We start from the raw sequence: 27112 nt of genomic DNA, 5'->3' as shown, positions 1-27112 counted from the left end.
TAAATATGGCATCATTAGTTATCACTTGTACGAATAGATAGCCAAGATAAATCAGTGTTTCCAACAGTATGAAAAATAAAATATGCTAAAACAATTTTTAAAATACGCTGTTCTTATCGCTTGATACCCTTTTTGACTGTTTTTTTTTTACCTTAGGACTACAAGGTATAAGACGTCGACAGCAAGCCCTGACACTCACATGCCCACAATGCGTCCTCGGGTGATTTCGTTAGTATAACTAGAGGCCATAGCGATAGAAAGAATAATGAAGATGCGTCCGATAACTCTTTCTTTTTCATCCCAACTCTTCACATCAGTAGTTATCCTCTGAGAAATATGAACACATACCTACATGATATGCTACTGGAGCTAAATGACAGCTGTGAGCAGTAGGGGATGAGGATAAATGCAAACAAAACGAAGAAGAAAAATGATGAAGGTAAACTTGCGAATTGGAAACGAGGCAGTATAATATCAAATACTTGGGTTGTACTGTAAGCAGTAACATGAGCTGCTGCCAGGAAGGAAATCAAAAGAAGGATAGCAATGACAGAGGAAGCTTTTAATAGAAAAAGAAGCATCTTCTGTGGAATTCTGGGAAATGAACTAAGGAAGAGATTAGTGAAGTGCTTTGTGTGGAGTTTCGCATTGTATGAGTCAGAAAATGGACATTACTACGAAGTGAAGAGAAGTGAATAGAAGCATTTGAAATATGGATATGGAGAAGAATGGAACGTGTGAAATGGACAGACAGAATAAGAAATGAAGGTGTGTTGGAAAGAGCGGGTGATGAAAGAACGATGCTGAAATTGATCAGGAAGAGAAAATGGAATTGGTTGGGTCACTGGTTGAGAAGAAACTGTCTACTGAAGGATGAACTGGAAGGAATGGTGAGCGGGAGAAAAGTTAGGGGCAGAGGAAAACATCAGTTGATAGACGACATTGACATATGGTTCATATGCGGAGACTAAGAGGAAGGCAGAAAATAGGAAAGGTTGAAGAATGCTGGGTTTGCAATGAAAGACCTGCCCTTGGGCAGAACACTATGTGTGTGTGTATGTGTTGTAGGGAATTATAGCAATAGCATTTTTTTCTTCCAATGCCGAATGCGTAGTTGATAGCACGTCTTGATCTACGCGTCTCCCTGTAGTAGTAACGTGCCGAAATTAAGTATAGGGTGACTATGAAGTAAGTGCCAATTTTTGTGAAAACAAAATTTAATTAAACAGAAATGGTAATAATGAGGTAGTATAGCGTTATATGCTACTAAATCAGTCATTTCTACATGACCACCCTGCATGTCTCGACAAATCTCCAAGTGATCCACCACGTGTCGGAACAACCGTTCCAGAATATCCTAAGTAATGGGGTATAGCATCTCTGATGCGACGTGTTAGTTGTCCAATATCATTTATCTTTACCGTTTACACTTCAGACTTAGCAAATCTCCAAATGAAAACATGTTAAGTCCGGTGAGCGGGGAGACCACAACCTTGTTGACCCACGATCTATCATTAGTATTCAGATAATCCCGGCCATCGAGAAAGAAATGGGGCGGTGCCATCGGATAGCAATTGAGGCTCCAGAATTTGTTGCATGTTTAAGAAACTGTGTCCAGTAACTGTCGGTTCGCCAAACATGAGAGGTCCATAAACCTTCGGTTTGGTTATTCCCACCCAAATGTCCACTTTTGGTGTAGTATTCCTTTGCCAGTCTCGGATCTCGTGTGGTTGTTCGGTAGCTCAGATTCTGCAATTTTGTGTCGGCTCACTAGGCCATACGTGTGGACGGTTGCCTCATCGGAAAGCCATACATTGTTCATCAACCATTCTTCTTCCGCATCCTGCACAAGAAACACACATAGCCTCTCGGACGGCATAGTTCTCCGACTCAAGGTAATGGAAGACTTGGATGTGGTATGATTTCAGGTCCAGGCGATATTGTAGTATCAGAGCGTTTAGAATAGAAAGTGTGGTAACTCGGCAAGGATCTAATGGGACTTTTAAACCCCTAGTGTCGCCACGGCAACTGAGCGAAACATTGGCAGGTAGATCTCGTTCTACTATGGAATTAAGAAGTTATTTCTTGTGGTGTTCGGGTGATTTTTATTGTACCGTTTATGTAAGCGAGTAGTAATAAGCCTAATTGTTTTGTTCTTGATGTAAATCCAATTATACTGCATAATCTGTAAAGAAGAGATTTTTCTTTTATCCACCCAAAGACTAGACTATTTTTCAGAAGTGGTGTAGAGCAATTCCATGAACACAGAAAACTGTATGCTCGTTCTTATGTCTGTGATGTCCATTTTTCTGCGGTTTTGATTGCGATTTTTTAAAACTATGGTTTATTTAACGACGCTCGCAACTGCAAAGGTTATATCAGTTCGCCGGTGTGTCGGAATTTTGTCACACAGGAGATTTTTACATGCCAGTAAATCTACTGACATAAGCCTATCGCATTTAAACACACTTAAACGCCATCGATCTCTGCCGGGATCGAACCCGCAACCTCGAGCATAGAAGGCCAGCGCTATACCAACTGCACTACCGAGGGCGACTTTTGATTGTAAGAGCCGATAAATTTATTATTGCCGATAAAGAGGTGGGACTTCCACTCAAGAACTGGCGACCAAAACCGTATGCCATAACAATGTACCCTTGCCAAATACCACCTGGCTATGACAAATTCCATTGACGCTAAATAACCCAGTAGTTGATACAGCATCGTTAAATATCGGAGTAAAAAATAATTGGGTGTGACACTCGAAAATCAGAAGAACGCCTTAGCTAATCATGTGCTTGTATGCATTTATGTGCCATTACTCCACACCTCAATGTCCAAAATTATGTCTAATTACATTGACCGTAATTCCTTCCAGTGAATGAACTCCAGACCAGCATTTCAGCTGTTTAGTGTGATACTTTTTAGGGTCATAAACTGTGATGGGTTCGAGGAAAGTGAAAATACAAAAGAATTCAAAGGTGAATGAGCGACCTTGCAGATACGCTGAACTCAAAGACTCCCTCGTCTGCCCTGTACAAAGGATTCTAGCATTACACGATTTTAGAAAATATATTACACATAATTGACAATACAAAGAACATGTTTGTCTAAGAAAAAACCCTTGAATTATTTAGAGTGACAATTCAGAGCACTAGCAAAATATATTAATTCTTGTGGGATAGCAGATTTAAATATATTCTGACAGAAAAAATTTAACCAGGATCCTCTAGAGCGACATTTTGGAATTAGAAAATGATTATCTTGTGATGATTACCATAGACTTTCTCCATCTGAACATTTTTCAATCTATGTGCGGGTTAAAAATGTGCTGTATTAAAGTGCTAATTGTGAATTCCTAATTGAATCCAAGCACCTAGCTTCCACTTCATTAAATATACATGTTTAATTATTAATTATTTTATTTTTAATAATAGCACTTTAGTCGTAATTAACGTAAAAGTTATTTCGGTAACAAAAGTACAGTATAATTCTACTTTGCATCTAGGCTACAACTTAATCTGGTTTACAATTTTATTACATATTTTGTTTATTACGTTTCCACATCATAAGAGAATTCTAATCGAGCATATGAGAAAGTAATAGATCTCATGGAAAAGTCGTTCATTTAATATTCTCCAATAAGTAGCACACAACTACTTAATATAGTTTTACCAAATTGTTTTAATTTTACAAAACACAAAATAACTTAGGTATTTCAAAAGATCAAAACTTACATTAGCATAGATATAATATCGAAGCTTAATTTATGAATCTAAGTTGCAGGTAATATTTTTTGTTCCCCTGAATTACATATAAACCAGATACAACTGCAACTAATGACTAAATAGTAGATAAAAACTGTTGGTGAAAATAAAGTGTCTCCTTTATTATATTAAATTCTTTCTTGTGTATAAAAACTATAATTTCATGTCAATGCATATTTTATAATGCCATAAAAATGTTCAGTTTTGAGATGCTGTACTTTTTTTTGCGTATTTTTGGCTGAAGCCGGCACAATGTTCCATTTTTCGGTTAATTATTATATTTACTATTCAGGGTTGTGTTATATAACTCATAATTTCTTAATGTGGTAATATTACATTTTTAAAGAAGTAAAATATTGTAACTAAGTACTCTACAATACATTCTTATCTAATGGGTTATTTTTAAAAAACCTTTTGCATTCACTTGAATAGCGATCCTGAAACTGGGCACGGAAAACAGGGCTAGCGCCACTCGGCGACGAACCACTGAACTAGAGGAAGTAACGTCACTTTCTCTTCTACCCGCTCTGGTAGTATCTTCCAAACTGTGGGAAAGCCATTCCCTGCTAAGTCGCCTAGTGGAAGCAGATGGGCGACACGTGATAGCCTTCTTACTACGCGCCACGTTGGCATCTGATGTGGATGGCAGCCCAGAACGTTTTTAATCGGCAACATTACCTGCCCTCTTGAATTTGTTCGCCAATTTGTTTATGGTCTTCCTGTTTGGCCAAGGTTTTTGGAACCTACGATGGAAGTCTTCCTAGACCTGTAGGTATGGCCATCCACGCAACTTTCTGCATGAAACCGCTATTTGTTCCTCTATGGACAGCATTCTTTCAGATTATCTACGAATAAAAATTCAAAAGTGACTATTTCACACGAATGGGTACGTAGTTTATAATCTTCCTGTACTTCGCCGTTTTAAGATGGTGCACTCTTAAAATTTTTGTGGTCATGTGCTTCAGTTCCAAATTCCGCCGCTAGGAGCGCTGAAGTTACTGAATATATCAAATGGCTTTGCTTCAGCAAAAGGCACAGTGTTTACTGTGTAAATTTCACGAAAGGATCCCTGCGAGTGAAGTATGGTCCTTGCGGGGCAAGAGGAGAGGGTAAGCTAGTAACTCAGCGCTTCTAAAGGAGCAGGTGAATGCCATTCACTGAATGGGGGTGGTGTCATTGGCCGACTGGGACAAACAATGTTCAGCCGTTGGAGTGGGGGAGGAACTCTCATTCCTTGCTAGAATCTTCTCCTGAAATGCGACCATACTCCCAGTCTCATAAAAGAGAATCCAAGGAATTCTGCTGTAGCAATGTTTCGTCTCCTGACTATATATGACTGTCCGGCAAGACACCTGTATAAGGTTGGCATTATTTCGCCACCAAATTGTGTTCTGGTTTCAGGGATCAATCCATGGACAGAAACCATCTATATTAGCCGCCAAGTAGGAAAGCGGGTAGCCAGAAGTGCGCCGTAGAACGAAAAATCGTGTGCTTCCAAGAACCAATGAGATTCAGTCGAGACTGTTCCGTTGCAGTGGAAAGTTTCTCTCGTGGTAGCTCTGCTTTTTTTTTTATTGCTTAATTATGCTTTTAGTGCCAAGTTATAGAATTACAGTTATAGTTGTGTAGTTTTATAGCAATAGCGTAGTGCTTAAGATATGACGGAAGGAAATTCAAAGATAGAAGTACTGAAAAGTCTAACCAAGAGGCTGGTGCACAGCCTCCATAAATATTTATAGCGCTCGTGTTTCAGTAATTGACGTTGCCAAATCTCAGCTACAGCCTGTAGTATCGACATATGTGAATGTACCATACCTTCGCTCGGAGAGTTTGTACCGCAACAATATTGTCCCAAACAATTTGTCACTACGCGAATTAGTACCGTTACAACCAAAATTCGCCCCGTTAAATTAGTTCCATTAAAAATTCGTCCCAGGTTTATACCAATAAAGTCGCACATTTTGGATAAACATTTTATATTACAAATTTTAAAAGTCTACTGTACACCAAATAACAGGTGAGGCGAAAAAAAAGGCAGGAACGACGTTTTCGTCCTCTGCAAAAAGACGCAGTCGAAAAAAGAAATTATTAGGCAATTTTAATGAGAACGTGTTGAAGGGGTATTTTTTTTTTAATTTATGACCGTGGTATATATCCCACCGCGGAGAAATTGGTTAGAGAGATGGAAGACGGTAAATTTGTGTCCGAAAACTGTGTTAAGCACGCCGAGATATTGCAGAAGGTTTTTTTTTCAAACATGACTCGTAATTGAAAACTTTCAGGAGTCCGATTCAGACAGTGATTCCAGTCGATCTTCAGAATAAGCAACTGTTAAAACTATTAATGAAAAATCTAATTTATTTCTCTCTCAGCGATTTTTTTTTGTTTCAATTGCTTAACTCATGTATTTAATTTGAGTACGTCTTCATCTTACCATTATTTGATATTTCAACATGAAAATAGTATTCTGAAGTACGAGTAGGCTATGTAGGCTACAAGTAGTCATTACATGATTTTATCATATATAAAGGGGGATAATTTTATTTTTCTGGCGGTATAATTCAACTTGACTTTTTAATATAGCCTTACTTACTTACTTACTTACTTACTTACTTACTTACTTACTTACTTACTTACTTACTTACTTACTTAAGACTTTTAGGAACCCGGAGGTTCATTACTGCCCTCACATAATCCCGCCATCGGTCCCTATCCTGTGCAAGATTAATCCAGTCTCTATCATCATATCGCACCTCCCTCAAATCCATTTTAATACCATCCTCCCACCTACGTCTCGGCCTTCCCAAATGTCTTTTTCCCACCAGCTTCCCAACTAACACTCTGTATACATTTCTAGATTCGCCCATACTTGCTAATGCCCTGACCATCTCAAACATCTGGATTTAATGTTCCTAAATTATGTCAGGTGGACAATGCAATGCGTAGAGTTCTGCGTTGTGTAACTTTCTTCATTCTCCTGTAAGTTCATACCTCTTAGCCCCATATATTTTCCTAAAAACCTTATCCTCAAATACCCTTAATCTCTGTTCCTCTTTCAAAGTGAGAGTTCATCTTTGACAACCATACAGAACAACCGGTAATATAACTGTTTTATAAATTCTAACTTTCATATTTTTTGAAAGCAGACTAGATGACAAAAGCTTCTCAACCGAATAATAACAGGCATTTCCCATATTTATTCTGCGTTTAATTTCCTTCCGAGTGTCATTTATATTTGTTACTGTTGCTCCAAGATATTTGAGTTTTTCCACCTTTCCGAAGAAAAATTTCCAATTTTTATATTTCCATTTCGTACAATACTCTGGTCACGAGATATAATCATATACTTTGTCTTTTCGGGATTTACTTCCAAACTTATCGTTTTACTTTCTTCAAGTAAAATTTCCGTATTTTTCCTAATCGATTGTGGATTTTCTCCTAACATATTCACATCATCCGCATAGACAAGAAGCTGATGTAACCCGTTCAATTCTAAGCCCTCTCTGTTATCCTGAACTTTCCTAATGACATATTCTAGAGCAAAGTTAAAAAGTGAAGGTAATATGCCATTCCTATCTAACCTAATCTTTTGTACTCCCACAAAGTCTATTCTACAGTATATCTACGTAGCTAGTTCTTTTGCTACTAATGTTACCCCTCCTGTTCTATAAAGACTAGTTACGTTCCAAGTACCAAATCTCATAACCTTATTCTTTTGCTGTGGTCGTGCCAGAGAATCAGGCCGGGAGCTGCTCAAATTTTCGATAGTCTTTATTTAAGCTTTAATTTCACAAACTTACAGTTCGATACGGGCAGCTATTTTTTATACTTTTCTACCTGCAAAGAAGTCCTAACAATGTGCGTAGTTTGAGGAGATATTTCGATATGAACTCATTAATAGTTCCGTTGTGAATATATTTTCTGTTTTCCTCCATTTTTATGTTCTTTCTAAACTGACACGATAGATGTAGCACACTTTGTCACAGGACAAAAAACATAACATGTCATAAGCGTGACTCTAGTCCAAGGCCGTAACTTCCACGTGGCCTTAACACACGCTTTAACTCCTACGTACCTTGCCGTTGCCTTAGTTCCTAGAAAAATTGAAGATTGATTTCAAAATGCCGGACTAGTTTTTTTTATCCACCGGTATAGGGACTGAGCGAGTTTTCAAGTGACATGCACAATAGCACAAACTTTCAGACAAGGATTGGGGTTGTTTTGGAAGAAGCAACTGTCTGAATTATTAACGGATTTTCATTTTCTTTACGTCAAGCACTTAAATACAATTTTATACAGTATAAGGATACAAAATAATGTTTAGTACGTGTAACGAAGAAAGAAATGAATAAGAAAACATAGGACACATTATCACAACCTTAAATTAACTCTCTTCAGAATTTCTCTGCGACAGAGTTTAAAATCAGGAATTATGTCACTTACTGCCATCGTAGTTGATCACGAAGGTATTTGTCAGTCAAGATCTAAATTTGTTTTTTACTATTTTCATTGTTGAAAATAATTTTTCACAAACGTAAGTTGTAGCAAACACGGCTTCAACAGAGCAAGCGAAAGAACGAAGCTTCGGATATTTATTTATATTTAGCAAAGATTTGAAAAGTTCAACATTTGTCAAGTCCTTACACGTAGCTTTCATTTAACATCACATTGTAAATCTGTGACTGTGTGTTTAAATCGCATTATTCGTACATCTGCTGAAATAGGATCGAGTACAGAGATGATGATGATGATGATGATGATGATGATGATGATTATGATTATGATGATGATATGATGATGATTAATAATAATAATAATAATAATAATAATAACAACACTTAACCTTTTAATGTTTCATAAGTAAAATGTAGAAGCTATAATGCCGTTTTCCTCGTAATACTTGTGAACAATTAATACATTTAATATTCTCATCATATTGGCAGCAAAAAATGCGTCCTTCCATCCTACTTGAAACTTTCGTTTTTCTAGAGATAGGCCTACATGGTTTTCGAGAGAGAGACATTGCGAAGATTCGCCACTCGCAGGTCAGAGACAAATACAAATGGAACGGAGTTTGACTCCAGTGAGTGAGAGGGTGGTGGTTGGAGAAGGTAGGAAGCAAGAGAAATAGCTACATAGCTACCATTGCGAGCCACAATGTGCTCGTGAGTCACATTTTCGCCACGGCCGGTATAAATCATAAAAATGGCCAAATAGATTGAGCGAATTTTGGGATCACACTAAATTCAATAAAATATAGACCTTCATAATCGATTAAGTATGAGTCACTGAGGTCGATGTGAATGGACGAGAAATATTGTGTTTAATTTCCCGAAGCAAAATTCTCGGCGCCTCAGAAACGAGTCGATTGGAACAGGTCGAAGGCCCGTATCTATCGTCACTTGCTTAAGGTAATTTACGTAACCAGTGTCTGCTTGCAAACAGGTCAGCAAGGCTTTGATATGCCCGGCGTTGTTTCGAACAGAAACTGCGAGTCACGGTTGTTCATTCTGCCCTTTTTAAAAGTAAAAAAATGACTAACGTAACAGTTGTGAAAAGTGTTTGTTATTTTAAGATAGTGATGGAGACCCAGGTTTTTAGCGACATAGTAAACTAAATTTTCTGAATCAGTGATTGAAATATTTATTAACATCTGTTACATTTCATCATATTTTTCCGATACACCGTAACTTTCGAGACCACAGGCGTAAAATTTCTTAACTTTTTTGCCATAACATCACTTGAGAGACTATCACAATAATGAAAAATTTAATTCTAAGTTATGTCATTGCTTGTCTACACTCACTCATCGGGAAAACTGCCGTAATTATTACTATGTTAGTTTTAATTAATGAAAGCTTGGCATGTTTCACATCATTTAGTAATTCAGAATCAAAACAACTAGTGACTAGAATGATTATTACAGCAAAACATTCAAGATCAACATATCAATTCTATTTTAATTAACATACACATTCGTAAAAACGTCTCGTTCACTGTCTGGTTGTTTTATAACGATGGAACAGAATTTCTGCTGAAAGAGTATACAAAAATTCCTATGTAAATTTTCTGTTCCAAAAATTGAAAATGTCTAATTACAAATAATCTAAATAAAATCTGTATGATTTTTAAACATATTTCATTGTAAATATTAATTTGATTACATTACTAAATTTATAACTTGTAACTGTAAAGTTGCAGTTTCTGACAAAGAAAATTTGCTTTCTGCACCATGGATAAAACAGTTCGTTCATCATATAAAAAATCGTGTTTTAAACCCACTGACCTTCGAAGTAGGCCGTAATGTTCACAATAACTCTTGCACTTCTGCTGATATTCGTCCAAAGCAACGTTCCACGAGAATTTATGTATTTTCATAATGTATAGAAATTTATGCTTTACGCATAAATATTCATAACTTTATACACTAAACTGTAGCGCTTTTGTAATATTATCAACAAATATTTTATTCTAAGTCAAATATAACAAAGACTGTAAGTTAAATAACTTTTCCATGAAAAACATAACTGTTACGTTCATGGAACTTTATCTAAGCAGCAATTTAAGCACTCAAAGTGTCTAGAAGAGTCCGTTAAAACCGCTCTGTATGTCCATCCATAAGCTGTTGGTGGACTGTCTTACTGGTGGATGAACTGTTTACAGTAACAACTTTCAGAATATTACCCGCCAAGGGTGGCTTCTTACCTGTTCACATTATGGCACAACTCAACAAGTTGGGATAATCGTTTTAGCAAATGGTACTTTTTTTACACAACAGCAGCATCAAAGATCATTTTGACATCACACAATGGCCTAGTAATGCGTTAAAAATATATAGCCTACTCGGTTCAAAAAGTTTCCGGAATATATTTTTTTCGCTGAAATGAATAATATTATGTGGTACAGTCACAGATATATCCTATATTTCTGTTTCTGGCATCATTCATGACATCACTTCCGTAGAAGCTTCATGATCGTAGTCATTGTTAACTGGCTGTTATTGTTTGTGTGATATTCATTCATCGCATTATCAAAGACAACCAGCGCTCCGGTCGACCTTCAGAAAACTTTTATGCCAAGCATAAACCTGCGTTTTTTTTTTTCATTGCTGGTTCACCATAAGCTTCTTCAGGCATTCTTAATGTCTCTGATGGAGATTTGTGCAAAAAAAAAAAAAAAAAAAGATACACAAAATTTGATATTTGCGCGTTACTCTGTATCCTACATTCTGAAATACGACGAACAACAACCGCCAGTTGCCACACAAAAACAACAATGACTATGATAATGAAAATTCACGGAAGTGACGTTTTGAATGAAGCCAACACCAGAAAAAGAAATATACCACATAACATTCATTTTGGCGAAGAAAAAATACATTTCAGAAACTTTTTGAACCGAGTATGTGAATTGTTCGTATTAAACTCCGTAGTCAGCAGCAGCAAGAGATTACAAAATAGAGGTCGTTCATTCTACGACAGTGCTAAAAACGCCACGTTATAGTTGGAGTGTTTTAAGAAAGTGGCTGAAGGTTATTGCCTCGCTCTGAGTGAGGGAGACAGATAATTTTCGCGCAGTTGCCGCTTTTACATTACACATTGTTGTGGTAGATAGGCTAGCCTATCTCAAGATTTAGGCCTATACCGGTTTCTTGAGTCTATAATCTTTCGAGTTACAGAAAATCTAAACATCCGCTCACTACAAGAACGGAACATAGCAGTGGCGTGCCGTACATGGAAGCGTTGCTTCCCCTGTTAATAAAGGGAAAAAGAAGAAACTTATTGCGGAAATTATATTTTAATCGTGAGAACTATGAATTAGCTAATCTTAAAATTCACAAAATTCTTTTTTTCTGAGCGCCTGCCCTGGTCGAGGTTATCCAAATTATCATTACCTTCTATAGAGAAGAAATTACTGTAAGCCAGGGACCGTCAAGTGACTACACTCTCGTGCGTACGTACAAACCCTCAAGCCCTGACGTACGGCTGCGGGCAAGGGTAGCTGCTTCCACAGTGGCGGAGCTAAGAACTTGTATGTGAACCAAATTTGTGATAAGAATGTAAATTAATTTCAGCTTTTAATTGAAGCACGCTTTCACTGCTAATTGCACTATACTGAAAAACAGTACTCTATACAATTTTGTACAGTTAACTATATACGAAACAAATTTTTGCATGTTTGCACAATAATGAAACAAAACAAAATATACACTTTTATACAGATTAATATACTGTTTGTCTTCTTGTCATTGCTATACAATTCAATTAACAAAATAAAACAACAGTACAAACGTTGTCATTCAAATACAATTCTCTAATAATAGTACTTTTTCTTAAACATCAGAGATCCGCTGCGATTTTTGCAGTTTTCTGTTAGTAAGCAGCTATTTAATTCTCGGAGCTATTGTTTTAGTACCAGCCAATCGCAAACATGCTTTCAATTGTTCATCACTTAGTTGTTTCTGTGACGTGACTTTATAAACTTCATTAAACAAAACAGTGTTTCGCATACGTAGGTTGTCCCGAACATTTACAACGTTCTTGCAGCAAGATTGTACTGTTTAGGAAACCTTTCTCGTGGAAAACAAGTATAGAAATGGTTAATACTTTTTGTTTTGATACTTATCCTTTAGCTCAATATCGCTTTGTAAATCAAGTATTTCTAATTGTAGTTCAGCAGGAATATCCAGGACACTCACTGAAAAAGATATTGCAAATATCTTAAATTGTTGTTCAAGATCTCTAATATCCTCAAATCTACGTTCGAAACTTCGCACAATTGTTGCATTATTCTTATATATTCTTTCATGTCCAAGGCTTGTAACAGGTTTCCCATGTACATCCATAAATAAGGCAGTTTCATTTCTAAGTGCGAGAAAACGTTCCAGAATTTTTCGACTTCACCACCTTACCTCGGTATGGTAGAGTAAATCCCCATACTGTTAATACCATCAAGCAGTGCCCTGAAGTCCCTGTGATTGAGTCCTTTAGACCTTATGAAATTAATTGTTCGCATAACAACATCCATTACATTGCTAAGGTTCATGTTTTAGCACATAAATATTCCTGGTGCAAAATGCAGTGCACCGGTGCCCCCAAGCGACCTCGATAGGTTCCACCACTGATAGACTGCAGTGTACAAGTGTACTGCCCGCAGTGGAAGCCGTAAGCAGGCCTGTACGCCCTCTCGCGATCTTGACTCGACTTGGCGGAGCCTGCTGTAAGCCATTCGCAGTAATGACTTCTAGGCCCTGATCTTCGATGATTTTGCTGCTAAAGAGGGGAGAATTGCTTTGATCTTTAAATATAATATTTAGGTGAGTTGGCTGCTATCAGTTTTGTACTATACATATAAAAATTTGTATTATTGCTTCCTTCACATAAAATTGCACCGCACGCCACTGACATAGATTGACCTCACTGGACGAGACAAAGTATGCCATTTTTTTGCCATCACGGCAGGGCCGTAGCGAAGGGCTGGCGAACAAGAGAGCCCCCAGGGACGTTAAACGGCTGATGTTTTTAATATGAAGAATATTACTATCATACATAGACGCCGATTTTGGGGAGCAAGACACTTTCTGCCCTCTCAACTTATAAAGCCAGAGGCAATAAGATTAATAATAGGCTTCGCATCTCCAAATAATTCAAAGAGAAATTCCTCATATTAAAAATACTGTAAGTAGATCTAATTAATTGTTTGAAAGAGCAACTAGGTCTTAAATAACTAGGAAATAAGCAAAAATTGGTTATTTCAAATCCTAGAGATGGTCACTTGTCGCAATGACCATGTCAATGATGCAACTCACAATGCCCCTCTTCTTTCCTGTATTTGAGGTCGGTGAATCCCCCATACATGATGCAACGGTAACTATACATCTTTGTCTATGATCCGCATTTTTCAGTTCAAATCTATCAACTATTGTGACTGAAAAGTAATGGTCGTAAGTACATTACCAAGAGAAAATAATAATAGTACGGAATTAACAATTCAATTAACAGTACAGTTGGTTAGATTAGACTACATTTCAGTCTAATATCAGTTAACAAATTGATATTAAAGTGCAACAATTTTTCATAAATAAATTAAATTTGTTATGAAGTTTAGAAGTAACCGTTATCAGCATTCAGTTTTAGTGATCGTTTCTTGTGATGATTGTCGTCGCGGGTGTGCGCTTGTAAAGTAATCACTAATCAGTGATTGCGTCGTATTCCTCTCTGTCACCTCTTAAAATTTCTGCACGACCCTTTGAATCACTCCTATAATAATATTTAAAGAATACTATGACGTAATGTCTCAATTTCAGCCTAGGTTATCTGTGTCATATCTGGTGTGATAATTGCTACTGCTCCCACAATGCGATCACGTAAGTTGTTCAAGTTAGCCACCGTGCCGTAGTGGAATACACAATATCCTTGACATAGCCCCAAATAAAAAAATCTGAGTAAAGTCGGGAGAACGAGAAGGCCACGTTATTGTTTCGCCGCGTCCAATGCAACGGTTCGGCAAAGTATTGTCCAGTGTTGTACGCATAATTATGCTTCAGTGAGACTGTGCTCCAGCTTGTTGGGAGGCTATGCTGGACTGTTTGTGTGTAAGCTGTGGGAATATATAGCATGTCTAGGTACGGAGGTTCTGTGACAATAAACTCAAGGAAAAAAAATACGTCCAATTATATCCTACATAAGACTATACCATACATTTAGTTTAGAGCTGTCTCGAATAATGTTGCATGACTATACGGGATTTTGAGAGCCTCATATTCGGACACAGTGCCGGTTAATTTTCTCACACAAATAGAAAGTCAGAAAACATAACATTACTAAAAAAATCTAAGTTTTCGTAAATGTGTTCTAGGAGCTCAACTGCAAATTCTTTTCGCTGAGTTTGTCAGTTGGCTTGATTTCTTGAACAATTTGTATCTTATAGAGCTAATTATTCTTATGTTGCGTAATCCGAATCGACAGACAACCACCAGTGGCATTCACATCAGTGACGAAAACATTTGAGTTGAACTTCCCAATAAAAACGATAAAATTTCCCTACGCCTTTGCTCTTCCTTTCACATACACATTATCGAACATATCGCACGTAACCGACTGAACGGCTCCTAGCAGTAACATTAAGTTGGCAATGCTGTCATGACAGCAGACCCGTAAGCCATGCGTCGACTTTAAGAAGTCGAAAGAAACGTCAATTCTACTATAACTCTTAGTCATAATTGGTAACTACAGTAGGCCTACATAGGGACAAACTTCAGTAAGTGATTCCTGACAGGAAAAGAAGCAAAAAAAAGTACATCTGAACAAATATCCGGAATTGCATGTGTTCCATGACAGACGGCAGCACTGTTATTTATGATGTTACTTCCTCGTAAGAACACTAGTTAGGTTTAGCATCAATACTTGGAATGGGATTATTGGTGACCACCTACTGGACCAGTCTTCCTTCCACAACGCCTCATTGGCCAGATAGTTATGAATCCTGCAAGACACTCTGCCTCTCTTGCTGGAAGATGTATCATTGAGTCCACACCTGTGGAGTAACGGTCAGCGCGTCTGGCCTCGAAACCAGGTGGCCCGGGTTCGAATCCCAGTCGGGGCAAGTTACCTGGTTGAGGTTTTTTCCGGGGTTTTCCCTCAACCCAATACGAGCAAATGCTGGGTAACTTTCGGTGCTGGACCCCGGACTCATTTCACCGGCATTATCACCTTCATATCATTCAGACGCTAAATAACCTAGATGTTGATACAACGTCGTAAAATAACCCAATAACATGAAAAAAAATGTATCATTGACACTACGATAGAGTATGTGGTTGATGCATGATGACGTTAGTTAGCATCTCAACATTTTCCACAGAAGATGGATCGAACGAGATTCTGTTGCATGGCCCTCTCGACCACCGGACTTAAACTCACTTGAATTTTAAATACCTTTGGGGGAACTTGAAAAGTGTCGTGTATGTTGAGGCAGTTCCTGATGTGCAGACACTTGAACAACGTATCAAAACAGCCTGTGATGCTACTCGGATACAGACTGGAACATTCGAACGGCTGCGTCAATCCATGATGGGACGCATGGGCGTTTGGATTGAGGCTCACGGGAGGCACTTGTAAAGTTGTCGAAATTAAATGCCTAGAGTCGTGCAATTGAATGTAAAGTAATTATGCTGTATTCCGGACTCATTGTGCATTTCCGGACATATGTTCACATTAACTTTTTGTTACTTTTTCTGTCAGGAATCACGTTCTGAAGTTTGTCCCTATAGTTCATATTCACGCTGTAAAACGAGTGGTGTGCTCTTCTACAGTGATCTGCTTCTCTTTGTTCTGTTACACTTGAGGCCATCCATATTGACTACCTATACGTAATTTAAATCTATCCTTGAATAACTCCATATCTGCTGCCATCACTGCCAGGTAAGAAGATCCCTTGGACGGATAATAATTTCAGCTTCTGCTTATAGCGCAGCACGTATACATGTAGGGTATCAGGACGACCTCCCGTTGCGCCCCACCATGCTGTAAGAGGGAGGACCCGTGCTCCGTGAGGACGGAGTGCCGGTGTTCCGGGTGGGCGGCCCCGACTTCCTCCAGGGCATCCAGTGAACCCATGACGTGCGCGGCGTCAGGGCCGGGGCGCTAGGCTCCGGCTGCGGCGGAAGTTCCGGCGCCAGCTCCAGCTGAAAAGGAAGGAATACACACTGAGACAGTTGTACACAAAGGAAAGAAAGTCCCTACTTGTGTCGTGCACTACAGGCGCTATATTCGGTTCAAGTTTGTCGAGTACGGCGAAGTTCGATATTCGCCGAAGTTCGCTCTGCAGAAGGCCTGCCGTGTTTGTTCCACCTTGTTATAAAAAGTCAAGGAGTCAAGCTACATTCCGCCCTGCTTGTATCCTAAGAGGTCGCGAGTCAAGAAATGCCGACCACTAATCTACATTATCACTCCATTCTGTTGCCTGCTTGAAACCTGGATACATATCGAACCTTAGGGTATGTACAAGACGAATCCTTGCTGGTAGCCTGGCAGGCTATCTTGCTGGAAGGAATGCCTAAACGTTACGCAGTGGAGACGTGCAAGCGAAGACTGTTCAGTCGATTGCTACCTAGGCTGTTAGCCCGCTGGTAGCTGGTAGAATGGATCCCCTCATTTTTTCCAGCTACCAGCGACCTAACTGCCTTTATTGTGTATGCGTCCTGAGAGTCCGTGCACGCTTCCCCACGTGCTAAACGCCTACTGCTATTAATTTCGACGCATATAATGAATTGTTTGAAATCAGGCCCATCCCGACTACCAAAGCCCATATCTTACTGTGAAATTATGAGCTGAAGTAGGAGTTGAAATGGATGGATAAAGTTAAATGTAGCCTCTTCACATACCATAAAGGCATTTGAGGGGCAGGGAAGTAGAGCCCCATGCTTTCTTGACCTCGGTACTGGAATGAGGTGGTGTGAAACGGATACCAATAATAAGTACATTTCTAAATGAAAAATTGATGTTTTACAGAAAGTGACGATTTTAGGAACTTAATATAATTATCGGTACTGACCTTTTGGTAATTAATACATGTTATTTTATCAACAGTAATCTCACTAGAGGTTTTGATTTATCTAGAGAAAATCAAAACTCGAGTGGGATTTAATTGACTATTACACGATTAGAAGGAAGTATATAAAGATTATAAGTAACAAAGTACTCCAATACAATAAAATATTAATTGACTTACGAAAATAAACCTGTCTTCAAATGACGTATTATTGCACCATTACGCTAGATGGCAGTTGTGCCAACTATGGAATCTTCATTGAACTCTGTAGACGGTTACTAGTCAAGAAAGCTTTGTTGATTCAGTTTCATTTTTATTAAGACAGTTGCATTCCACTTCAATTATCCGAATCCCAGTAATCAACGTCACTTGACAGATGATTTTCAATAAATCTTAATATTAAACAATCTCTGATACGTGACTATCCATAATATCATATAGCAGAAGCTATAACATAACCTAACTAATATACACAAGTGTTAGAAAAGTTTTAATTAACAACGATGACATAAAAAATAAACATGAATAATTTTAAAAGGAATAATTATTGAATGTACAATTTTCAAATTTGAATGTGGTTGGTGATTCAATTGATGTTATATTGGACGTGTGCATAATAGAAGTGGAACTCGTTGATTTAGGCCTACATGGTGTATTCAACCTATTCAGGATTTCCGAATGGTGCTCTTCATTTATTTGTAAATCGGATTTCAGAAGATGGATAGGTATGATCAGTGATTTTTATTAATTCTTGTTCTTGAATGCCAATGTGAGTCATATTTGAAACTGCTGTGCATCGACTGGAGTGGTTTGTAATTGTATATATATATATATATATATATTTTTTTTTTTTTTTTTTTTTTTTTTTTTTTTTTGACGTCCAGACCAGCGCAGTTTCAAATGTTGGCAAACAAAGAAACAAATGCTAGGGACGCGATAAAATTAAACAAATGCTAGGGACGCGATAAAATTAAACAAATGCTAGGGACGCGATAAAATTGTGCGATAAGCAGCCATGATTGGTCGAAATTTCAGTGTTTAATTAATAGTTCATAGTATTTTGTTGTTTAATTCGTAAATAACTCTTGTATACATGTAACTCTCATCTAAATCAAATTGTTGAATTCTTTGTAAGTTCATGCATATGTATATACACTTTTTGCTGGTTGTGTGGAAGAGAAGGCCTTACGGCCTTAACTCTGCCAGCTAAAATAAATCATTATTATTATTATTATTATTATTATTATTATTATATAAATACGTCCTTTCGTACCGTTTTATTGGTCAAAAGTAGTATGACGTAGTAAGAGTGTAATAGTCAATGTTATATTTCCATTAGAATGAACTGTATAGGATTTAATGAAAGGGTTTTATTATGACAGCAGACGCTTTCTAGAAAAGTGCAATTATTTACTGAAAGTGCCAAAATATCTAAGGTACGCTTAGGAGATCCAATACGGTTCATCCTGGCACTTTTATAATTTGTTATTGTTTTTAAAGACAATTTAGAAATCAGAGTAAGTTCAGATACACTGACTGGCAGATGCAAACAACCTTCGTTTTGATCACCCCGTCAGCGACCAGCTAGGTTACAAGCGAGGAGCTAGGTAACCAGACAGACTTCGTCTTGTACGTAACCTTAGAGTAGTCAGCCGGTATGAGTCTGGAGAGCGCCTAGCATGCATAGCTACATCGAGGATTGTTCACATCTCTGTCGCATTTTCCCTTATTTAATTGTTTTAGCTTCACGGCGTAATATGAAATCATGGCGGATTTCCAGTGACACAGATCTCCACCCAAGACAGTGAGGACATGAAATTAAAAAACTCCAGACGTGCATGACCTATGCGGAATTTTGACCCACGACCACGACTTCCATTCAACGTCAAAGCTGTGTGCCCTAACCGGTCTGTAAACCACAGCTGGCTCACATGAAACATAATGAAAACAATTCAATTGTAAAGTAATGGCCTACACGAACATTTTAAAGACGTTAAGCGATTCATGGGTCGCAAGATGCGTGACTCTCAGAATTTCTTGTGCCACATTCACTCTTGACCTACTGAGGATGAGCAGTGAAAGTGCGGATGCGTGCATTTGCGAAAACCTTCATTAAGAATAAGCCGGCAGAGAGGAAGACTGTCCGGTTCAGAAGAAATGTGCCCGGTGAGCAACAACGCTTGCAATAATAATAATAATAATAATAATAATAATAATAATAATAATAGTAATAATAACAGTAATAATAGTAGTAGTAGTATTGTAGTAGTAATAGTAGTAGTAGTAGTAGTAGTAGTAGTAGTAGTAGTAATGAAATGCGGATAATAAGAATAATTTAGGACAGAGAGAAATAGAATCAGAGAAAAGACTAAACAAATCAAGAAAATGAACTGATAGAAAGAAAAACAACCAGAAAACTAAAAATAATATGAGGAAGGCGAAAAAAAATAGACGATTAATTAGGAGACAAAGAGGAGAATGAAAAGGGAGGGATAATGAGGGAAAAGTGGGGAAAAAGAAGAATAAGAAAATGGAAGGAAGTGAAAATGAGGGATGAGAAGAAAACCAAGAAGAAGGGTATAGAGGAAGATATGAGACCAGGAAGGCGAGAGACGAAATACGAGAAAGAGATGAACAAAGTGAAAGTGAAGAGATCAAGATCATAGTTAAGATAAAATAGAATTATGAGGGAGAATGAGACAAGAAATGGGAGCGAAGACTGAAAAGAAAATGAAAGAGGAGATAAAAAAACTGAATGAAAAGGATATCGTAATTTCAATGGCTATGCCTGTTTGTAGGTTGTTCGTTGCGTATCCCCCTGGTTGAAAAACTATCTCCGTCGTGACAAGCCGTTTCAATGGTCATAAGTAGGCTTGTAGGCTTGTAATGTTGGGGACCGATTACACAAGTTGACTGCAGTATGGTAGATAAGTCGGGGACGTGAGCTAGTACGACGACATCGACTTGGTTCTGCGATGTATCACGCGAATAACAAGGTGAAAATTAACAAATCTGGACAGCTCTAAATGTAAATACACGTTACATAGCATTACAAAGGTATATTTTTACGTAGGCTACGTGCAAAATAATTATCATGATTTATTCATGGGTTTCAGTATCCTCCTTTCTTTTCTTGTGTTACAATGTCCCTGTATACAGGGTGTTTCAAAAATACGGGGCATAATTTCAGGTATGTATTTCCCGCATGTAGACAATCAAAATAGTTCATTACAACATATGTCCGGAAATGCTTCATTTCCGAGTTATGGCCTTCACAACATTGAAATTCACCGGAACGTTTTTCTTTCCGCAGGTCGTTGTCATTACAGAAGATGTTCAAAATGTCCACCTCCTGTTGAATACAGACCTCACATCGATGTCTCATTGACCTGCGAACACGATCCCAAACTCCAGGAGTATTGCGTATGTCCTCAGAACATGCCACAATTCGATTCCGAAGGGATTCCAAATCAGGCACCGGAGACGAATAAACCAATGATTTTAAATGGCCCCACAAGTAGAAATCGACAGGGTTCAGATCAGGTGAGCGTGGAGGCCAAGCAATTGGGCCACCTCTACCTATCCATCGATCAGGAAACCTTCGATCCAAGTACCTGCGAGCCGTACGACTGAAGTGTGCAGGAGCGCCATCATGCAAGAAGTGAATGTGTTGACGATTGATCAGTGGAGTATCTTCTAAAACATGAGATATGGCGTTTTCCAGGAAGTTTGTGTACACCTGCCCCGTAAGTCTGTTTACAAGTACATGGGGTCCAACTAATCGATCACCAATGATACCGGCCCACATGTTGAGGGAGAACCGCACCTGGTGATGAGGTGGAACAGTTGCACGTGGGTTTTCATACGCCCATACATGCTGATTGTGGAAATTTGTTATGCCATCTCGTGTGAACTGTGCTTCATACTAAGGCAGGAAAGTTCGGATTTACACCACACTACTGCAAGAACCACTGACAGAACCTAACTCGTGCAGGGTAATCTGCTGGTGACAGGGCCTGTACACGTTGCAAATGATAAGGATACAATTGATACTCTTTCAACAGTCTCCAGACAGTCGTATGAGGAACATTGACTTGCAACGCTACCCTTCGTGTGCTGATAGAAGGAGTCATGTTCACAGCCTCCAGAATCTCCTCCTGTAGGCTACTTCTGGAGTTGTAGATCTTGGTCGTCCCCTTCCCAAACCAGGAGAGTTAAATTTTCCATACTCGCACAGACGGTAATGGAGACGTACAAATGTCTTCCGATCTGGACATTGTCGCTGTGGGTACCTCTCCTGGTACAAACGACGAGCCAGCGCAGCATTGCCGTCCGCCTTACCGTACATGAAGTGTATCTCTGCCAGCTCTTGATTTGAATACATGTCGCACAGTCTAACGCCTACACAACACTGAATGTAACCTTCGCCTCGGAATGAACTGTCAGAGTGCCCTCTTAATGTCTCCTTTGACGGCAACGACCTGCGGAAAGAAAAACGTTCCGGTGAATTTCAATGTTGTGAAGGTCATAACTCGGAAATGAAGCATTTCCGGACACATGTTGTAATGAACTATTTTGATTGTCTACATGTGGGAAATACATACCTGAAATTATGACCCGTATTTTTTAAACACCCTGTATAATATTGCTTGTCACCTCGTATGTTTGTATTGTCCACACCTGTGGAGTAACGGTCAGCGCGTATGGCCGCGAAACCATGTGGCCTGGGTTCGAATCCCGGTGGGAGCAAATTACCTGGTTGAGGTTTTTCCGGGTTTTCCCTCAACCCAATACGAGCAAATGCTGGGTAACTTTCAGTGCTGGACCCCGGACTCATTTCACTGGCATTATTACCTTCATTTCATTCAAACGCTAAATAACCTGAGATGTTGATACAGTGTCGTAAAATAACCCAATAAAATAACATTTAAAAAAATGTTTGTATTACGGTACATAATTTACATGTAATGTTCCCGTCATTCACTTCAAAATACTCACCAAATTCCGCTGCAAAAATATGCGCCTGACAACCTTTAACCTTCGACATTATTACTCAGCAGGTACACTGTTTACGCATGCTAGAGTACTGACTGGTGAACGGATAGTCAACTTGAAACCACCAGAACGCACCCAACATTACAAGCCTATTTATAAGGGACCGCATCTCACCCCTCATTCTTTCCTAGTGAGGGACCGATACAGAGCATCTTAAGGCTCATTCACAATTACAATTAAACATAACGTAAGCGTTAACTTAAGAATGTAAACGAACCGGTAAAATCAAGAAGTCATACCATCATTCACAATGGGAACATAAACATAACCGCAAACATACTTGGTAACCATGGAAACATAACAATGACGCCATTTCCTCATATTCTGTCGTATACTTCAGCGCTCCACGATTGTGTTCTGTTTGCAAATCACGTAAGCATAAGCATGAAAGTTTGGAGTTTTCAAACTTTCATGTTAACGTCTTACGGTAATGTTTATGTCAATGCTTATGTGAATCATTGTGAATGATCCCATTTAGTAGTCTGGGCGCAAACTTCTGTGTTTATGTTACGGTTATGTTTAATTTTTATTGTGAATGGGCCTTTACCCCTGATCATACATAACAGATTGATCAGCCTAATGGACTTCCAAGACAAGTTTCATCAGTTTCACTATGCTGTCATCAACAACTACAAAAGCGACTACAAAAGAAGTCACGTTGCAACCCTTATTGCACCTGGTTCTCGCTGAGCGTGCGGTTGATCCAAGCCTTGGCGCCCTCGTCGCGACGCCGCATAGCGCGCCGATGCAGCCACTGCAGAAAGACGCAGGAGATGACGCCTACGGCAAGCAGCGTGCAGATCAGCGCGGCCAGTAGCGGCACTGTGTTGTCGCCGCCCAACACCAGCACCAGCGCCAACACTATGGACGCCAAGGTCACCAGCACCAGGGACAGCAGCAGACCCCACCGGAACACGCCGTAATTGCGTCCTACATCACATCAGATTTTGAAATAAACACATTCATTTATATCGTTAACATGCGACGAAGAAGATAGTCATAATCATTTTTTCGTATAGTAAGGAGAGTAAGTACTTCATGAGCTGAACTTCATTAAGCATTTACTTTCTCAGTGATCTATCATTGTATCCTGTAAGTTTTGTCTATATGAGAACTACACAGTGGTCCGTTTGACTATGGATAATATAAAAACTGCAATAACTAGACTTCGGATGTTTAGACTCTAAAAATTATATTTTTGATGCCTATAATCGGCTCAATGAAACTATGAATTAGGCTCTAAAATTGATAAGAGGCTGTAAAAATCATATCTAAAATTATCTTACACCACATATTACTCAATATTAATAAATATCTCTTATACTTACTACATTGATTAATTATTAACGGTTCAACTAATAAACCGTGTATAATATTGTAAATTTATAGTGTTTTTTGTATCGCAGTTTTATTCCTAGTTAAGTGTTAGAAAAGGCCGTATGGCCTTAATTCTGCCAGGTTAAATAAACCGTTATTATTATTATTATTATTATTATTATTATTATTATTATTATTATTATTATTATTATTTTGATTTTTATACGAGACTTATGCAGAGTTGGGAGAGAAAAAGTTACTAATAAACCATGCATAAGCGATGGATGTATAAACAGCCTGTAACTATAATTATGTGAATTGCTTTTCTGTACTTATACACACGAATCCCGTTGTTTAAGCGTTGCATACAGAGAAAAAAAGTCCACCTCTCTAATAGCTGTTTGTATCGATTGTCATTTTATGATGATGGTTGCCTTGTAACCACAGAAGAACAAAACAAAGAGCACAGAATAATTAGAGTCTATTGTTGTAGATGTAGGCCTACACTTTGATCAAAATATAGTGTGGTAAACGATTAAGCCCAGTTGTACTATCAATACTTAGCGAGGTACACTATCGCACACTATAGATGCAATAGTCTCAGTTATTCTGTTACCTTTCATAATAAAATAATGACGAAATTATGATATAGCCTAGTTCTATGACAGTAATTCGAAGAAAAATTATATTTGGAACTGATTAGTCAGGAGTAAAATTACATATAGCTCATTTTAACTATAAAGTGAGATACTCATCTGTAATTCGAGTTCTTCTTTTTGATTTTGCAATGTTCATTTTTGTAAAAAATAGTTCACAGGTAATATAATATGGAGTCATACATGGCTGTGATTTTGGTTGCGTAAGACCTCAGATTATCTTATTTTAATTTGTTCAGCAATTTTAAAATATTAACACCTTCCGAATCGTTATACTGTGTTTCCAAAAAGCATGTCATTTAAGAGAAATACAACTTCCTATTGTAATTCAGGCCTTATTATCATTATTTCTAAACCAAAAGATTTCCATGCAATTGGAAATCAGTTTCAATTTCCTAAATTGAACGAATCTTTTGTCGTGAAAATCTATTTGTAGTTCGTTCAAGAGGTCAATGTAATACTGCAATTTGATATCTCATATACAGTATTGCCAAATGAGTGTAAGCAAGGAAAATTAAATATATTCTTTTCTAATAAATTTTGATTCCATAAATCTGCAGTAAGTAAAAGGAAAGAATTGATGCTGTTGTACATATGAACTATATTTTTATTATTCCCTTGAAGCTATCGATTTAATTTGTTGAAGTGTTCTCAAATTAAGAAAAGGAATGTCAAATCTAGCAGCCAATTTGCATCCTCCAACTCGGGAATTTCTGTGTCCTATAACAGTTATAGCTGGCGCCAGCGTTTTTGGCGTGTGTCCTAGATATATAGTACCCAGTCTGTGAGCATGTTGCTAGTGGAGCTGAGAATGGTGACACTTCATATACACGTCGCATCAGTCATTTGCCAAACACAGTTGTCAGACTGACTGCGGCAAATGTAAAACACTCGCAATTAACTTTCCCATTACTTATTTCACACGCCAAAAACGGTGACGCGGACTGTAATTATTATTTGATTAAACTATTGAAATCTTAAGACAGCGTATTATATTTCAAACATAGGCGGCAATTACCAATACTTAAAAACAACAATTACTACATCATTTCCTTCATAAAAGCAGAAGTTATTTTTCGCTTGTCAAAAAACTGACAAGCATTTCTCCAAGGCTAAGCCACCTTTCAGCTGTATAATATGGCAAATCTGGTATTCTTCCCCCATATCCTGTAGGAGTTTTCGTAATTGTCGATGTTTTAATGACTTTTATTTTATTTGGTTCATGGTGTCAACAATCAACTCCATAACATTTTTCATATTTCTTGTTTTGCTCCATAGTGCCTCTTGGTTAATTATAGAATGGATGAAAGTTATATTATTATCAATGTTTAATTGTGAAATTACAGGGAAATAAATTACAAGTTTCAGCATAATTGTAACAATAATTGATTACCTTTTACAGGAATCGATATTTTGGTCGAAAGTCACGTTTCCGTGGGATTTTCAATGGCCTTGTTAACGACATAATACTATGCATACACAGCTCTGATACTATGAAGCCAGGCCATCAGTGATATTAGTTACGTTGTGTACAACGAATTACAAGTCCATTGTGAGTGGTGGTATAGCCTCTACAGCTCGCGAGTCACAGAATGCCGACGTATGATCAAGATGAAAGTGTTCCCTGATAGTAGGGCCTACCTGTGCCACGCGCTAAATAATGACGTCACGCCAATATAGTTTATGAACAACAAACCTTATCTCCGTACACACTCGGACAGAATACGGTCCCTACTTATAACAATCCATGAAGCGTGTTAGTACAGGGACATCATTTTATTTTTACTTCAATTTTTATTGTACCTGAGTTTTTGAATGTACTTCACTCCCACCCCTTCTACTAATGAAGTTCCAACTTCCTCCATACAGAACCAAGGCCGCATGTAAACACTACTGAGTTAGTGAGTATAGTACGTTCCAGAAATATGTTCGCGTTTTCTAGTGACGAAAGACCTTTCAATATTGAATCATATTTTCGCACAGGTACTGTCCGTTTGCCTACGTCGCATCCCGATTTCCCCCACCTGCTTCTGCTCGCCCCTCTGTCTTAGCTCTTTTCTAAAACATTAATTTCTGTTAGGAATTGGACGTTTACGTAATATTATACAACTATTTAAAATAACTTAAATAAAAGGGCCTCGTTAAGTAATTAACTGTCACGTGATTTCCCCCCTTTCTACGATCCTGCGACATAACTACTTGGACGGACAGTAGATAGCATGTCTGAGTAATTTTATCTGTGCGGGTAGGGCAAAAGTGAAGATTGAATTTACACTACGTAAGGTACTCTTTTATAGAGTAGGTACAGAATTATTTCACATGAGTTACTAGTACGAAGGACGAAACTGGTAATTGGAAATAGATGCAATAGTCTATAGTGCGATAATATGCACAAAAGAACTGAAGCCTGTATCGAAATGAACGGCCACCATTTTTAAAAATGTGTTTAAATATCCATATTATGATTATTTTTCAATTTAACTTCATTCTCTATATTGTACGCTGATGTGCTGTAGACAGTATAATATACACTGCATAATGAATACATTCGCATGGATAACTCTGTTCGTGAGTAAAAACACTTATTCTTAATACAGTACTGTATTTTGATTAAACAAAAACCTAATGAAAATTATCGAACTCAAAATCGCGATATTTCCTAGTTTACGTAAATGGATGAATTACTTTTCTACCCTCCTATAGCTACCTAGTAAAGTGATTTGTTTGTGTTTTACTCCAGTATCATCGAACTAAAGTCGTGGAAGG

At 38.0% G+C, this 27112-nt stretch overlaps 1 protein-coding gene across 1 annotated transcript in view; it reads right to left on the bottom strand.

Annotated features, from left to right (window-relative positions):
- Positions 1 to 9394: 9394 nt before the first annotated feature.
- LOC138705168 (uncharacterized) overlaps positions 9395 to 27112 on the bottom strand; it is a 42142-nt gene continuing 24424 nt past the window's right edge. The window contains exons 2-3 of the mRNA XM_069833845.1: positions 23050 to 23303; positions 9395 to 16452 (exon numbers count right to left, since the gene is read on the bottom strand). Of these exons, the coding sequence (XP_069689946.1) occupies positions 16261 to 16452; positions 23050 to 23303 (446 nt within the window). The 3' untranslated portion in view covers positions 9395 to 16260. The remainder of the gene's footprint in view (positions 16453 to 23049; positions 23304 to 27112) is intronic.

The sequence above is a fragment of the Periplaneta americana genome, chromosome 8 (genome assembly GCF_040183065.1).
Source record: "Periplaneta americana isolate PAMFEO1 chromosome 8, P.americana_PAMFEO1_priV1, whole genome shotgun sequence".
Taxonomy (NCBI): domain Eukaryota; kingdom Metazoa; phylum Arthropoda; class Insecta; order Blattodea; family Blattidae; genus Periplaneta; species Periplaneta americana.
The sequence above is the reverse complement of the archived record's forward strand: the minus strand, read 5'-3'. Positions and strand labels throughout refer to the sequence as shown.